This window comes from Bos indicus, chromosome 3 (genome assembly GCF_029378745.1).
Source record: "Bos indicus isolate NIAB-ARS_2022 breed Sahiwal x Tharparkar chromosome 3, NIAB-ARS_B.indTharparkar_mat_pri_1.0, whole genome shotgun sequence".
Classification (NCBI taxonomy): Eukaryota; Metazoa; Chordata; class Mammalia; order Artiodactyla; family Bovidae; genus Bos; species Bos indicus.
The window spans coordinates 19,705,506-19,719,962 of NC_091762.1; the positions used below are offsets into that span (position 1 = coordinate 19,705,506).

General features: G+C 48.9%; 1 protein-coding gene across 6 annotated transcripts in view; it reads left to right on the top strand.

Annotated features, from left to right (window-relative positions):
• Positions 1-285: 285 nt before the first annotated feature.
• PI4KB (phosphatidylinositol 4-kinase beta) overlaps positions 286-14,457 on the top strand; it is a 28,690-nt gene continuing 14,518 nt past the window's right edge. Inside the window, exons 1-4 of one of the 6 annotated variants that reach the window (XM_070785703.1) lie at positions 286-710; positions 4,459-4,509; positions 8,617-9,553; positions 14,153-14,197. In XM_070785703.1, coding sequence (XP_070641804.1) covers positions 8,645-9,553; positions 14,153-14,197 — 954 coding nt within the window. In that variant the 5' untranslated portion in view covers positions 286-710; positions 4,459-4,509; positions 8,617-8,644. Of the gene's footprint in view, positions 711-1,606; positions 1,753-4,458; positions 4,510-8,616; positions 9,554-14,152; positions 14,198-14,457 lie in introns of those variants that run through there. The other 5 variants (XM_070785702.1, XM_070785701.1, XM_019955642.2 and 2 more) reach the window with 5 other exon arrangements.

The following is a 14,457-nucleotide window of genomic DNA, read 5'->3' on the forward strand; positions in this document are numbered from 1 at the left end:
CGAACGGGCTCATTTACGTATAATTTGCACGTTCCAGTGTTTACTGAAGTACGCGACAAGCTTGTACTTCTCCTCTAGCCGGGGACCCACGCCCGCCCGCTACACCGCCGCCTTCTGCTCTAAGCCGGGAGCCCCGGCCCCTTTATCCAGAAAATTTTACTTCCCTTTCGGCTTCCTTAGCTTCGCAAACGCTGCCTCGTAGGTCCGCCTCCCAAGGTTTGGCCCCTCCTCCCACCCGTAAGCTCCTCCCCTGGTCCTCTCCTCCTCCCCGGCTTCCAAATCTCTCTTCCCGCCCCCTTCTCTATTTCTGAACAGGCATGTTTCGGGCAGCTCACCCAACTCCTTAGATTACTATGGGATCCGTAGGGTCCTGAGCGTCGGAGTAGCAAGAAAGCATAGCCCACGAAGGGACTGAATTCAGAAGAAAACTCGAGATCTGCTGAGGAATTTATTTTATTTTTTTTTTAATCCTGTTGGTGCGAGAGAGGAAGACAAGGTTGTGAGGCCCGGTCGAACGCGCGGCAGCGCGAAGGCCCCCTCAGGCGGCGCTGAGGGCAGCCCCGCAGCCGGGGCCTGGTGCAGCCGCCGCGGCCGCTGTCAGGGAAGCGCAGGCGGCCAATGGAACCCGGGAGCGGCCGCTGCTGCTGAGGCGGCGGTGTCGGCAGCCCGACCCCGACCGCCCGCACCCCCTCCGCCGGGGTCCCCCGGAGGTAAGCGACTCCTACCCTGTGAGTGCCCCTTGCCCTGTGTGTGAAGGGGTCCCTCTCCCACCCTGTCCAGCACAGCCTCCCCCGCCCCCACACCTGGGTTCGACTACAAAACTATCCTCCCGGTGACACCTGCACCCCGGGTTCCTTCTCCACCTTTCTTCCCGAACCTGGGGTCCTCCCCTGCTTTTTGGCTTCCTCTTCTGTTTAGCTCCTCCCTCTGCCGGGGATTCCCCCCTCCCTCACGCTTATCCCTGTTGCCTCCGTCCCGAATTCTCTTCTCTTAAGTCGTCAAGCCTTTCCACATCACGATGCCTTTTATGGGGTCCATCCTTGTTTGTCTTTCCTCATTGTCTGTGCCCCAGCCCCCTTTCCCACGGCCTCCGCCTTTATCCCTTTTCCTGTTTTGCCCCTTAACTCCGATGTCTCTGTGCATCCCCAACCCCTGCTTCCCGGGCCTCTGTGGCCGTCTCTTCCTCTGCTGCTTCTAATTCCATTACCTCACTGCCACCCACCCACCCAGCTCCTGGCTTCCAAGAATTGTCTATTCCTTCTCCTTAAGGGATCTCAGGCCCTCACCATCATTCCCAAAGTGCTGTTTACATTCTGCTTTGACCTTAATCCTTTCTTCTCTAAAGTACTTAATGATTCCTGTAACTCTTCAGCTTTTCTCGACCCTTCCTCAGATCTCCCAACCTCTGGAGGTTTGTTCCTGTAGAAGAGAGATCTGACAGTGCTCCTTCCCATTCAGGATTTCCAACTTTGACACCTCCCTCGAGTTTCAAGGGTTTTGCTGATCCTTGTGGTACTGTTTTCCCTGTGGTCTTTATGTGTTCTCTGTCACTCTACCTTTACATACCACTTATTTCAGGATCAACTAAACCTTGAGCTAAGAAGATGTGTTGGGAGGAGGGGGGAGCCTCAGCTGTCTCAGGCTTTTCTCTGGACAGAGGGTGTTTCAGAAGGATGGAGCAAGTTTGAAGCAGTTCCTATCAGATTACACTTTGCTGGAGGAATGAACAGGCCTGCATGGAAACTGAATGAGGTTGTGAGAAATTTTGTTTTGGATAATTTAATTTTAGGCTTGTCTTAGAGGGATCACAGAATATAGTGTCTTCCCACCCCTAAGAGGAATCGGTTTACTCTCAGTGGCTTTACTAGAATGGTTTTGGTTGATTCCGTAAGACCTTAAGCCTGGAGTGGATTTGGTCAGGGGGTAACTGGGAAAAGGAACATGAGCCAATGGAAAGAGCATGTATATTGAGAATCAGGACTCCTGGGTTCAGGATGTGACTTCTTCACTTGACCTTTAGCGTGACTTTTTTTGGGCAAATGGTCCACTCTATAGGCATAGGTACAGTAATAGGCATATAGCACAATGTGGGGGAAAATTTTTGACTTCATTATTTGTTTACAAAACACAGGGTTCCTCAGACACAAGGTATTTATTAGTAGTGATTCAGTTCTGAGAATTTTCCTTCATTCTGGTCTCTCTGTTCAACCTTTCTAGTCTCCAACCATGGGAGTAAATCAGTTTGAAAGGCAAGCTCCAGGCCTGACTCTTTCATCTGCCTTGATTTGTTTCCCCACTGCTTCAAGTTGCTGACCAGCTTTGCTGTTGCTCTTGTTCTTGAGCCATAACTCCAGATTCTGTAGGCATAAAGTACGTTTGTGGGAAAATCCTTTGAGGAAACTGGCTGGAAAAGAACACTTGGATTGAGTTGGGACTTAGGAAGCTAGTTGCTCACCTGTATACCATGTCTCTCTCTTGGCCTCCAGTAGTGAAAAGGACACGTGAAGTTCCCTTCATCTTCCTACTCTAAGCCTGTTTGAAAGTAATCATGCTACCTTGTCCCACTTCCCCCTTTTTCTGCCTCCTCGTTAGCCAGCCAGTGTCCGAGTTCATAAGTCCCCTTTTTAGGAGCAGCTTTGCTCCTTGGGAGCACCCCTAAAGATAAGTCATATTCCTCCTAGTTGCTCTGCTTCCTTCTCAGAGCTGGGTCCACACTGTGTGAGGACACATTTGCTGAACACTATCCAAAGCAGCAAATTGAGATTGTCTAATTTGGGGAAGAAGCTTGAGAGGGACCTTTCAGTAAGTCGCATGAGACCGGAGAGAGCCTAGTTCAAGTGCATTTGGAGCTTGTGGTGGGGAGGAACAGTTCAGAGAGAGGTGAGTGTACAGGTTGCTTTCTTTGCCATCTGTCAGTTACACCAGGGGCTCCCAGAGCTGGCTTGGGCTGTCTGGCTGGTATCTGCTTATACCAGCTCTAGAGCCCTGAACAGATTTCTCCGCTTCATTCAATATTGACTTAACTTCCCTGAGACCACTGTTCTCCCTACCCTATCCCCTAATGCCACTCTGCCTTGGGACCTTGGGTCAGCATTTACCTGGTTCCTGGTAGGGCTCGAGCCTGTTTGATGGCTTGGTTCTGTGTTTCTACAAGGGAAGGGTTGTACTCAAACTCCATTTTTACCATTGAGGTTAAGAGGGAAGGATGAGCTAAGACCTCCTTAAAGAAAGGTTTGAGTTAGACTTTGAGACATGAAGAGGGAGTCCTCAGGAGCAGAACAGGCAGCTTAGGATGATTAGAAGTCCCTTTTGAAGAGCAGCTTCTTCTTCTTTTTTTTTTAATTTTATTTTATTTTTAAACTTTACATAATTGTGTTAGTGCCAAATATCAAAATGAATCCGCCACAGGTATACATGTGTTCCCCATCCTGAACCCTCCTCCCTCCTCCCTCCCCATACCATCCCTCTGGGTCGTCCCAGTGCACTAGCCCCAAGCATCCAGTATCATGCATCGAACCTGGACTGGAAACTCGTTTCATACATGATATTTTACAAGTTTCAATGCCATTCTCCCAAATCTTCCCACCCTCTCCATCTCCCACAGAGTCCATAAGACTGTTCTATACATCAGTGTCTCTTTTGCTGTCTCGTACACAGGGTTATTGTTACCATCTTTCTAAATTCCATATATATGCGTTAGTATACTGTATTGGTGTTTTTCTTTCTGGCTTACTTCACTCTGTATAATAGGCTCCAGTTTCATCCACCTCATTAGAACTGATTCAAATGTATTCTTTTTAATGGCTGAGTAATACTCCATTGTGTATATGTACCACAGTTTTCTTATCCATTCATCTGCTGATGGACATCTAGGTTGCTTCTTTTTAAAAATTATTATTAAAGACATATGTGCATTTGGTAACGAATCCAGTGGTACTTAAAGAATTTATGATGAAAATCAATAGTCCCTTTCCCTTTATCCCTACTCCTAAAGATAACCTCTTAGTTATTTTAGTGTTTCTCTCTGACAGTTATTGCCAGAGCTTTAGATAAAATTTTTGTTCTTCTGTTTTTTGGTTTATTAATCATTACAAAAGAAGACTGTGTTTCAGAAGATTCATACTTCTCTTGTTTATATGTTGTTTTTGTTTCTACTGGAAGCCTGAGTACTTTTAAATGACATATTTGAACCTCCTTTCCGTTAACTTTTTAAAAAATTATTTATTTTTAATTAGAGGATAATTGCTTTACAATATTGTGTTGGTTTCTGCCATACATCAGTGTGAATCAGCCATAGGTACACATATGTCCCCTCCCTCCCACCTCCCACCCTGTCCATTAACTTTTAATAGCCTCTCTTAACTACCTTGTAGGATGAAGATATTGGCTCCACTACTCTTTTTTCCGGTTCACATGATCCATCTCTCCATCTCAAAGGGATCTTTTTTTTTTTTCCAGAGGGATCTTTTAAAAGGTGATGGAAAATTGAGCTCACCTTTCTGTTTGGAGGTAAAGCAATAAATAAGATGATCTCTTAAGGGTCATTCTATGAAAATACAGGAACATATTAAAAACATGAGGACCGATCTGAAGCAGTCATGTTTATCTAATTCGTGGAAAAAGATTTCAAGAAGGGGATGGTGATTAACTGTGTGAGGAAATTGATTTGGGGCTCTTTACATCTTGTCCTAGCAGAGACCAATCCACCAAGTTGTTTCATGGAGGCCAGTGGAGGGTTGTTTGTCTAGAATCTTTTGAGGTGATGAGAAGCAAGAAGCCAAGTTAAGTGATAGCGTTCCCTACCCCCAGAATCTTCTGCAGACTTGGATGCTCAGTCACAGAAGACATGCACGTGTGCCTCTCCGTCCTCCTTCCCTGCTGTTCTCTGCTTGGCCCTGAGCAAGCCCTCTGATGCTCACCTGAGGATTCCCTTCTTTGCCCAGACATCAGGTGTGGAGCCAGTTGGTTGTCAACATTCCCCGTCCCCCTCCCACACACACCCCTTTCCGAGAAGCTAGCTGCTAGTCTGGGCCATGGTACATCTCTTCAGTTCCCTTCTAGCCTCACCGGAAGGCCACTTTAGGCTCCCAGTGTGAAGTGTGGAGCCTCAGTTGTCTGTGTCCTTGAGAGCCATAGGAGTCTTTTGATATTAAAGGTTTGGATTTTCTTCTCTGGGGTTTTTCTAGTTCTCTGACTTAAAAGGGGAAAGGTGGTGAAAACAGAAACCGTTTCTTCCTTTTTTGCTTTCTAGTCCTTTCACTCTCTTTAGAACAGTTACTCATCAAAGCTATATTTTCTTTGCATTTCAGAATGAATTAACTGATGTTAAAGACCATATCTGAATTTAGGTTTTGAAAAATCCATTTCTTATTTCTTATTGCCTAAATTACCAAAACAACCATTTCCTTCAGCTCCTCCTTCTCCCCATGAGTGCTTCAGAGGCAGGCAGTTCCTGAGACTCAGGAAGGCCAGGAGGGAAGCCAAACTCCTGTTTGGTGGTTTCTAGTGGCAGAGCTGCCCTTTACAGGAGAGGAGTTTGCTTTTCCTCCTCCTCTTGACATTATCTGTTCCCTGGGGAGTAAAGGTTGTCAAATGGGGGACCTGTTCTGTTCAGTGGGCAAGTCCCCTAAATACTGTAATATGGGATTTCTAGCTCAACCCTGGGATAAAAGAAATGATGGCCTCCTCGCCTTCCTTCCTGGTGCCAGTAGTAATCCCAGTTGTGACCATTTCCAGATCGTCTGTATTTCCTAGTGAAATCTGAAATGCTGTATGTGGGAGGATGTCTGAACTTCTTTTCCCTTGGAAGTTTTGATAAGTGGTCTTTTAGGAGCTTTTGGTGTCTTGAAAATCTCTGGAGTAGAGGAAAAGAGAATCATGTGCCAAGCATAGAGAGATTGAAAAAAAAAGAGTTGGTTATATAAAGTGATCTGAGTCTGTTTTGTGAGTGTCTAAGCAGACCTAAAGGGTAGTAGTGGCCCCAGATGAATTTGAGGAATCTGAGAACCCTTGGTGCAGGGCGCTACAGAGTTGCAGCAGGTACTGATGAACACTTCCCTCTTATTATTCCTGTGCGACCCACAGCTGCGAGTAGAGACAGATCCACATGGGCAGAGGCGGCCATGCCGGTTCTGCTGCTCAGAGGTCACTGCCTCATTTGGGAAAGAGCATAGTGAAAGAGTCGCCACCTTCTTGCTGATTCCAGTCTCAGACTGCATCAGAGAAATTTAATTGGGGGATGAACTTCTTGCTTGACAGAGTTAAGCGAAAAATAAACTGAATTAGCCTTTTTTTTTAAATACTCCTTGAGAACTTAAGAGTTCTCCATCCATCTTCCTGCACAACGTTAGTGGTTGACTGCTGGGCGAGAGCAAGCTGGACTATGTATGTTGGGCAGATGAAGGTAACCTTGAGTCTTAACATTTCAGAGGTTCAAGAAGAGGCACTGAAAGAGTAGCAGTGGAAACTCGGGCTTTGCAGAGTGACTAGAGAGTCTGTATCTTGAGCCTCCTTCCACTTACTTGGGTTCACTAGGGTCAGTCCCCACTTATCAGGTTCGTTGATGTCACTATCAGTTGGAAATGACCTGCCTTCCAGCTCCACAACTGCTTCTGCCTTCCTCCTGCTCATGCTCTTGAGTGTGACGGAGCCGCACGCTATATGTATTTGTGATGAGGCCTCTTGAGTCCTTTGCTACCTACAGCCAGACTCTGGAGCTGCGTCAATCTGACATTAATATAGTGTACCTCTCCCAGTCCTTGCTTTGAGATTTCCTCCTGTTCTGCACTGATTCTCCTGATCTGGATTTAGTGAGTCTCTGAAGAATCATTCTAGGCAGGCAGTGGCGTTTATCAGGTGTCCTCTCACTGACTTTCCTTCTGATTCCTCCAGAGAGGAATTGTTGGTTGTGTGTTTTCTTCTCCTTTGGAGATTCTGGACACATGGCTTCCAGCCTATCTTTTTGTCTTCTCACAGCCCCTCCAGTTCTTGGAGTGTGTGTATGAGGATGGGGGAAAGTGGGGTTGGGATAGGAGAGGGCTCACAGAAAACTAAGTCACTCTCCTTATAAACAACATAGGCATGTGCACGTGCATAGTTTATTAACCTTTTAGGTGATTAGGAATTAACTAGCATTTGTAGCAGAGAGGGCGATGGCACCCCACTCCAGTACTCTTGCCTGGAAAATCCCATGGGCGGAGGAGCCTGATGGGCTGCAGTCCATGGGGTCGCTAAGAGTCGGACACGACTGAGCGACTTCACTTTCACTTTTCACTTTCCTGCATTGGAGAAGGCAATGGCAACCCACTCCAGTGTTCTTGCCTGGAGAATCCCAGGGACAGAGGAGCCTGGTGGGCTGCCGTCTATGGGGTCCCACAGAGTCGGACACGACTGAAGCGACTTAGCAGCATTTGTAGAGTACTACTGTGTGCCTGTACTAGACTTCCTTGTAGTTCAAACAGTAAAGAATCTGCCTGCGAGGCAGGAGACCAGGGTTCGATCCCTGGGTTGGGAAGTTCCTCTGAAGAAGAGAATGGCAGTCCACTCCACTTTTCTTGCCTGGAGAATTCCATGGACAGAGAAGCCTGGTGGGCTATAGTCCATAGGGTCGCAAAGAGTTGGACACAACAGTGACTCACACACACACACACACACACTGTGGGCCAGGGACAGACATGTTAGTTCTTTCGCACACATAAAGTTACTCACTTTGTTAATACACAGTGACATTAAGAAATAGACATGTTTCTTCCCATTTTACAGTTGAGGAAACAAACTCGGAAGATAGGTGGTTTGCCTAAGTTTACACACATACTGGCAGAGCCTAGATTTTGAATCTCAGCCTGTTTGAGTCCCAGTTCAGGAGTTTTCCCACCATCCTTCAGCTGCCACAGCACTGGAGGAAGGGAGCATGATGTCATGTCCTCAGACGAGCAGAGAAATGGCACACCTCAGCAGGGCTGACGATGGATGTTTCTGAGCTATTTTCTTCTCGGTAAAGCCTGGTATGGTGGTTGCTGGCCATTATCTTTTGGGTGCGTTGAGTCTAAAAAGGAAGGTAAGAAAAGTATCTATAACTGGAAAAACACATCAAGATTTTAGCACTAAATAAAGGTGAGATGTTCAGGACCTGTGTATGGAGTGTTACATGAGGAACAAAATACAGTTTAAAGAGGAAAACATAAAGGTTACTGGCAAGGCATTTGAGGGAGATATCGGAAGAGCATGGAGGGAGAAAAAAGCATTTGAAGAGTGGGGACAAGAGAATTAAGACCAGAATTGCTTCCCAGTCTATCTGAAGAATTTGTAAACCTATATAAACATAACAAAGATAAAGCAACATTTAACAAATACAAGTTAAGAACAGAGGCTAAATTGAGTAACCAAGCACAGAAGGAGTGAAGAGTAATGTAGGGGTCGGAGGTGGAAGGAGGGAGTCAGGGTAAGCTTCCTGGGAGGGGATGACTTTTCATCTGAGTTTGAGTGAGTCCCGGAAGACATAAAGAGAGGGGATGCCTGGGAAGGTGTCCTGGTGAGGGCCAGACCTGAGGTTGGCACCACTAATGGTGTGTGTGTGTGTCTCCCTTTCTCTTCCTTTCTCCCTCCTTCCTTCTCTAGCTTGGAAGCTCAAAGTCTGGCTGTGGCCATGGGAGACACGATAGTGGAGCCTGCCCCCCTGAAGCCAACTTCTGAGCCCGCTCCTGGCCCACCAGGGAATAATGGGGGCTCCTTGCTAAGTGTCATCACGGAGGGGGTCGGGGAGCTCTCGGTGATTGACCCTGAGGTGGCCCAGAAGGCCTGCCAGGAGGTGCTGGAGAAAGTCAAGCTCTTGCATGGAGGCGTGGCCATCTCTAGCAGAGGCACCCCCCTGGAGCTGGTCAATGGGGATGGTGTGGACAGCGAGATCCGTTGCCTGGACGACCCACCCGCCCAGATAAGGGAGGAGGAAGATGAGATGGGGGCCACGGTGGCCTCAGGCACAGCCAAGGGAGCAAGAAGGCGGCGGCAGAACAACTCGGCCAAACAGTCTTGGCTGCTGAGGCTGTTTGAGTCGAAACTGTTTGACATCTCCATGGCCATTTCATACCTGTATAACTCCAAGGAGCCTGGAGTGCAGGCCTACATTGGCAACCGGCTCTTCTGCTTTCGTAATGAGGATGTGGACTTCTATCTGCCCCAGTTGCTTAACATGTACATCCACATGGACGAGGACGTGGGTGATGCCATCAAGCCCTACATAGTCCACCGCTGCCGCCAGAGCATTAACTTTTCCCTCCAGTGTGCTCTGTTGCTGGGGGCCTACTCTTCAGACATGCACATTTCCACTCAGCGACACTCCCGTGGGACCAAGCTACGGAAGCTGATCCTCTCAGATGAGCTGAAGCCCGCTCACCGAAAGAGGGAGCTGCCCTCCTTGAGCCCAGCCCCCGACACAGGGCTGTCTCCCTCTAAAAGGACCCACCAGCGCTCTAAGTCAGATGCCACCGCCAGCATAAGTCTCAGCAGCAACTTGAAACGAACAGCCAGCAACCCTAAAGTGGAGAATGAGGACGAGGTAAAATTCCCGGGCGGGACGGAGGGGCAAGCCAGGTGGCATGGAGACAGGATGTCTGGTTCAGGGTTACTCTGTCCGTTTCACTCCTTCCCTCTGTTTCATTTCACCAATTAAAGATGGAATGTTAGAATGGAAAAAGACCTTAGGATTCATGTATTCCAGCTGCCTCGTCTTACAAAGGAAGAACTCAGAGACCCAGGGAGATAAAGTGACTTGCCTCAGGTCGTATAGCTTAGTAGCAAGGCTGATACTCCTGACTGTCCAGTGGGTTTTTACTAAATTGCACTACCATCCTTTTACTTCCTGAGAACTGTGGCAGAGAGCCTCCCCAGCCTGACTTGAACCCTGGGATATCTACCAGGTCCTCTCAAAGCAGCAACCATGGCGGGGAGGAAAAGGGGTTCTGTGTGTGAATTCTGTGCATGCTGGGGGAGGGGAGATGATAAGTAGACCCTCAGCTTCATTCCCCTGGCCACTGCTCTTCATAATCCCTCTCCCTCACTCCCTGGAGATCCTGCTCCTTGTTGACATAAGGGTAAGGTTCATTCCCTGTCACTGAGGCATCTGCAGAATGCCTTCCCGCCTGCCTTTCCTTGGGGGAAGGGCTGTCTTGCTTGTCTCTTTCCCATATCATTTGGGAGAAGCACAGAAGGAAGAGGGAAGCAGTCCTGATACAGAGTAAATCTTGGGCACACCCAGTGTCGAGTCAAGGACCTGAACCCAAGAAGAGAAAGCAGCAGTCGGGGTGTCCCATTTAGGATACAGAGTGGGGTGAGATAAGCCACCAGCTGGTCATATTGTTCAGTCTCTAAGTCGTGTCCGACTCTTGGCGACCCCGTGGATGCAGCACGCCGGGCTTCATACACACCATTTATTCCACATCTGGACAGAGAGCAGGGAAACTTGCCCCATGAACAACCAAGTGTTAGTGACCTACCTAATGTCCCAGCCAGAAAATGGTCCCCCAGTCCCCACCCCACCCCTGACTCCCCACCAGCCAGGCTCCCATCTGGCTGCCAGCCTAGCCTTAGGGAAGAAGGGAGAAAAGACTGAGGCATTTGCACTTGCTGGAGAATGCGTGTAGCCATGGTGCTGGCATCTGCCTCTCTGGGGCCCACAACCCACCCACATTTTTGATACAATGGGACTTCTTTCAAGTAAAGAGGTCAGAGTGACTAGGGCAGGGAAAGGCAGGAGGGAAAGAGAATACAGAGCCTGGTCTGTCTGGAAATTTGGTGTTGTGATACATTTACTGAGCACTTAGTACGTGCCAAGCATCATGTCAGATATTTTACATTTAATCCTCACAACAACGTTAAGAGACAGGTATTGTTTTACCACTGAGGAAACAGAGGGGTTAGATGATTTGCCTCAAGTTTCTCAACCAGTGTCTGTCACACCCAGCCTCAGCTATCAGAGTCCACACGGGGAAGAACAGCCTAGGCCTTAGCCATGAAGGTTTCCACGCCCATGAACAGGCAGGGCCCAGCTGTTCTCAGAACCAGAATGGACCATTTTCATTTCCAGTTGAGCTTGGCAGGAAGCCCAGGGTCATGAAAGGAGGCTGTTGGAGAGCAAGAAGAATCATCCAGAGCTGGTGGGACTGAGGTCATGCAGGGTTTGGGAGCTCCTCTTGGGGTCAAGCCTGTAGTGGTATGAGTGTGAGCAGCTGTAAGTGAATCCCTTGGTGCCTCGTGTCAGGCGCCTCTTGGCTTTTCTCCGTGGGCATTTTGTAGTACTCATCTTAGGGCCAGGAAAACTGAGGCCTTGGGCTTTCTGTCCTCTGTGTTGATCCTTAGTCCCTCTTGCAGCCCACTACTGCCTAGGATGGGATTTGGGGTGATGCTGAGACACAGGTATTCTGTGAATGCTAAAATCCTCTAGATTGGCTTCTCCAGCTGCCATTCTTCCCAACCTGGCTCCTTTTTCCTGGGTCAGTAGATCCAGGGACGAAAGGAGACACCACTCCCAGGTTATATGATGCTAGCAGAAAGAGACACCAGAATCCACTGTGGCTCCCCAGGAAATGTGAGAGTGAGAGTCACCAGGAGTCTAAGCGTTGGAGTCTTCAGCCCAGAGGTCTCTCCAAACCCCTTTGACTTTTCGAAGATACATCTTTCAAGGCCTTTGTCTTCCAAGTATTGGTTTTCTTTCTTCTAATTGTCCACCTCCCCTGTCATGCAACATTCATTCACTCAGCCTGTAGTTCTCAAGCTTGTCCACGCAGAGCCTGTGCTGGAAGCAGCAGGGATGTAGGATAAAATGCTGTCCTTTCCTCCAGGAACTTACAAAGTAATAGGGAGATCCCATTATCTAGGAAGTTGTTTGGTTTGTGACTCTTCAATTTTGTATCCTGAAACTTTACTGAATTTCTTAGTTCTAGCGATTTTCTGGTGACTCTCTTGAAATGTTGATTCCTGTACGTGAGAAGGAAGTATACAGCTCACTAAAACAAAACTCAGGATTATCTAAGGTCTGAACAGAGACTCTCAAAGGAGAGACACCCTGTTCGCCCTCTCTGGCTTTCCCCGTGGGCTCTGAGTTTAATACTGTGCTCCCACCACCAGCAGGGACCCTCTGGAGGGTGAAGCGAGGACTCCAGGAAGAATCCCAGGTGCTCGTGCAGTCTCTTCCTGCCTAGGGTCTCCCAGCAGAGTTCTTCTCTCCCCACATTTCACAGAGGGTTCTGTTTTTTAATGAGGAATCCTTTACACTCTTCCCTACAAGTAAAGGGCTCCAGCACTGATTTCTCCCATCTCCTCCCGCTCCTGCTCCCACCCGCCGCCCAGCCCAGCCCTTCAGAGCAGTTTTTCTCAACCTCGTCAGGGAGCTCTTAAGTGGGGCAGGTAGTTTTCCTTTCCAGTTGTAACCACTTGGTGGATATTTTGGCCTAGGGTGGGGGCTCAGGGAACGGAGTGATTTAGATCCTACCCCCACCCAACACGTTCCCCCTGTAATGTAGATCAGCCTTGTCTTCTCAGGGCTATAACCTTTGTACAGAGAAATCTGTATATCACACTGGAAGCCCAAGAGGCCTTCCAGCCCGATAGAGTGTGATGTCAGCTTCTTGGCCTCAAGCTTCTCTCCTTAGAGCTGACTCAGTTTGAGTGACTCAAGTCTCCAGAGGAGGAGAGAGGAGCAGTTCATGGTATATCTCCCTGCCCCCAAGGCTGTTAATGAGTCAGACAGGACCATCCTGTCTGTAGAAGCAGCTGGCACGGGGCTTGTGGAACCCAAATCCTGCCTACTGTTCCTTCCCCACCCAACTCCGGGGTAGAGATTGAGCCAGCAAGTCATCATCAGCCTGCGCATCCTGGCTGCCTTGGTGCTCCCTCCCACCACCACTCCCCTCCAAGCAGAAGAGCTGTGGCCTTGGGAGAGTGTACAGCTTGACTTCTTCAAAGTGCCACTCTCTCCAGATTCTTTAAAGAAAGACCCAACAAGAGGGCCTCCAGCTGGAATAGAATGTAAACCGTGGAATCGAATTAAGTAGATGCTTGAAATTCTGATTGCAGAGTAGCTCAGTGACCACTGCCCTCCTGCCCTGAGAGCGGCTTTGACTTTGTCTCTCGAGTCCAGGACCCTCCCTTCCTGTGCACCGTGTACCCATATTGCCCCTCTCCCTGTCCTGGGAGACCTTGGTGGACAGAACCCAGGGTGGGCCTGTGCACGAGCGCAGCAGAGCCGCTCAGTGACTTGCAGCACCAGTCCTGTCCCTGTTTTGCTCGCAGACACTAGTAAGACAGGAATGGGGTGAGTTTTAGCTAACTCCCCCGAACTGGGACTAGGACAGCTGCTGTGGAGCAGCCAGCCACTCAGCTTTCTCAGACGGATTCAGTTGGGACCTGGCTTCTCAGCTTACATCCAAAAATTGTAGTTTATTGAGTGTCACATGAAACGGCCTGATCGGAAGCCCACAGAAGTTTGGTAGGGAAGAGAGTTACTCGTCCTTAACTCCCAGCAGCACCTAGCACAGATGTTTCATGCTCCTGGGTCCCTGCTAGCCCTCATCACATGATTCAGGGGTGGGATTGGGTTTCCCAGGGTGATAATGAGGCTGATTAGAGAGGAGATGTACCTGGCACTGAAAGGTTAGCTCTGCTTTCTCCTTGACATCTCCAAGAAGCTTGAGGAACATGGGATTTCTGGTATGGGGGCCATGCAGCTTGTTAAATTCAGTCTCAATGGTGGTCTCCATGGAGAAGGGGTTGGTTGAGCATGTGAGTGAATAAAGAGGAAGCAGGAAAGCTTTGCAGCATCAAGGTACCTGCCTCCCTGACGGATCCAGCTGTAGGATTTTTTCCTAGAAGGAAGGCTTGTGCAGGCAAGAACAGAAGGGCAGGAAATGAAAAGCAGAGGCCACTACCTCTTCAACCCTTCTGACCTCAAGGTCTACGCTAGCTTTCTAGCATCTTCCACAATGTCAAGAATCTAGGCAAGTGGCATTTGTGGGCTGACTTTCTTTCATTAAAGCAGAAGGGTAGAGCTGCATAAGAGAAATAGTTATGATCCAGGTTGGAGCTAAATTCTATGCCTTTGTCTCTCTCCCTTCCCTCCCTGCCCCTTTCTTCTCCCCCTTGCCCTCCGGCCCTTTCCCAGGAGCTCTCCTCCAGCACCGAGAGTATTGATAATTCATTCAGTTCCGTAAGTCGGGCCAGGCTGGGACTGGGTGGCAGGCTCCCCCCATGGCCGCATTTCCTCTCCGTCCCCAGGTCTTCTGAGTCCCCAGGTCAAGGCTGGAGTTAAAAGTTGCCTTTTCTTCCTGGGACTTCAGCCCCTAACTCCCAGGCCTCCGAGACCTGGAGGAGCCCCTGCGCTTCATTGCCAGTGCTGAGGGGGCTCAGTTGATCCTTCTCCCAGGACAGCTGGGTTGTAGTGCAACGCAGCCCCCAGCTCTTGGTTCT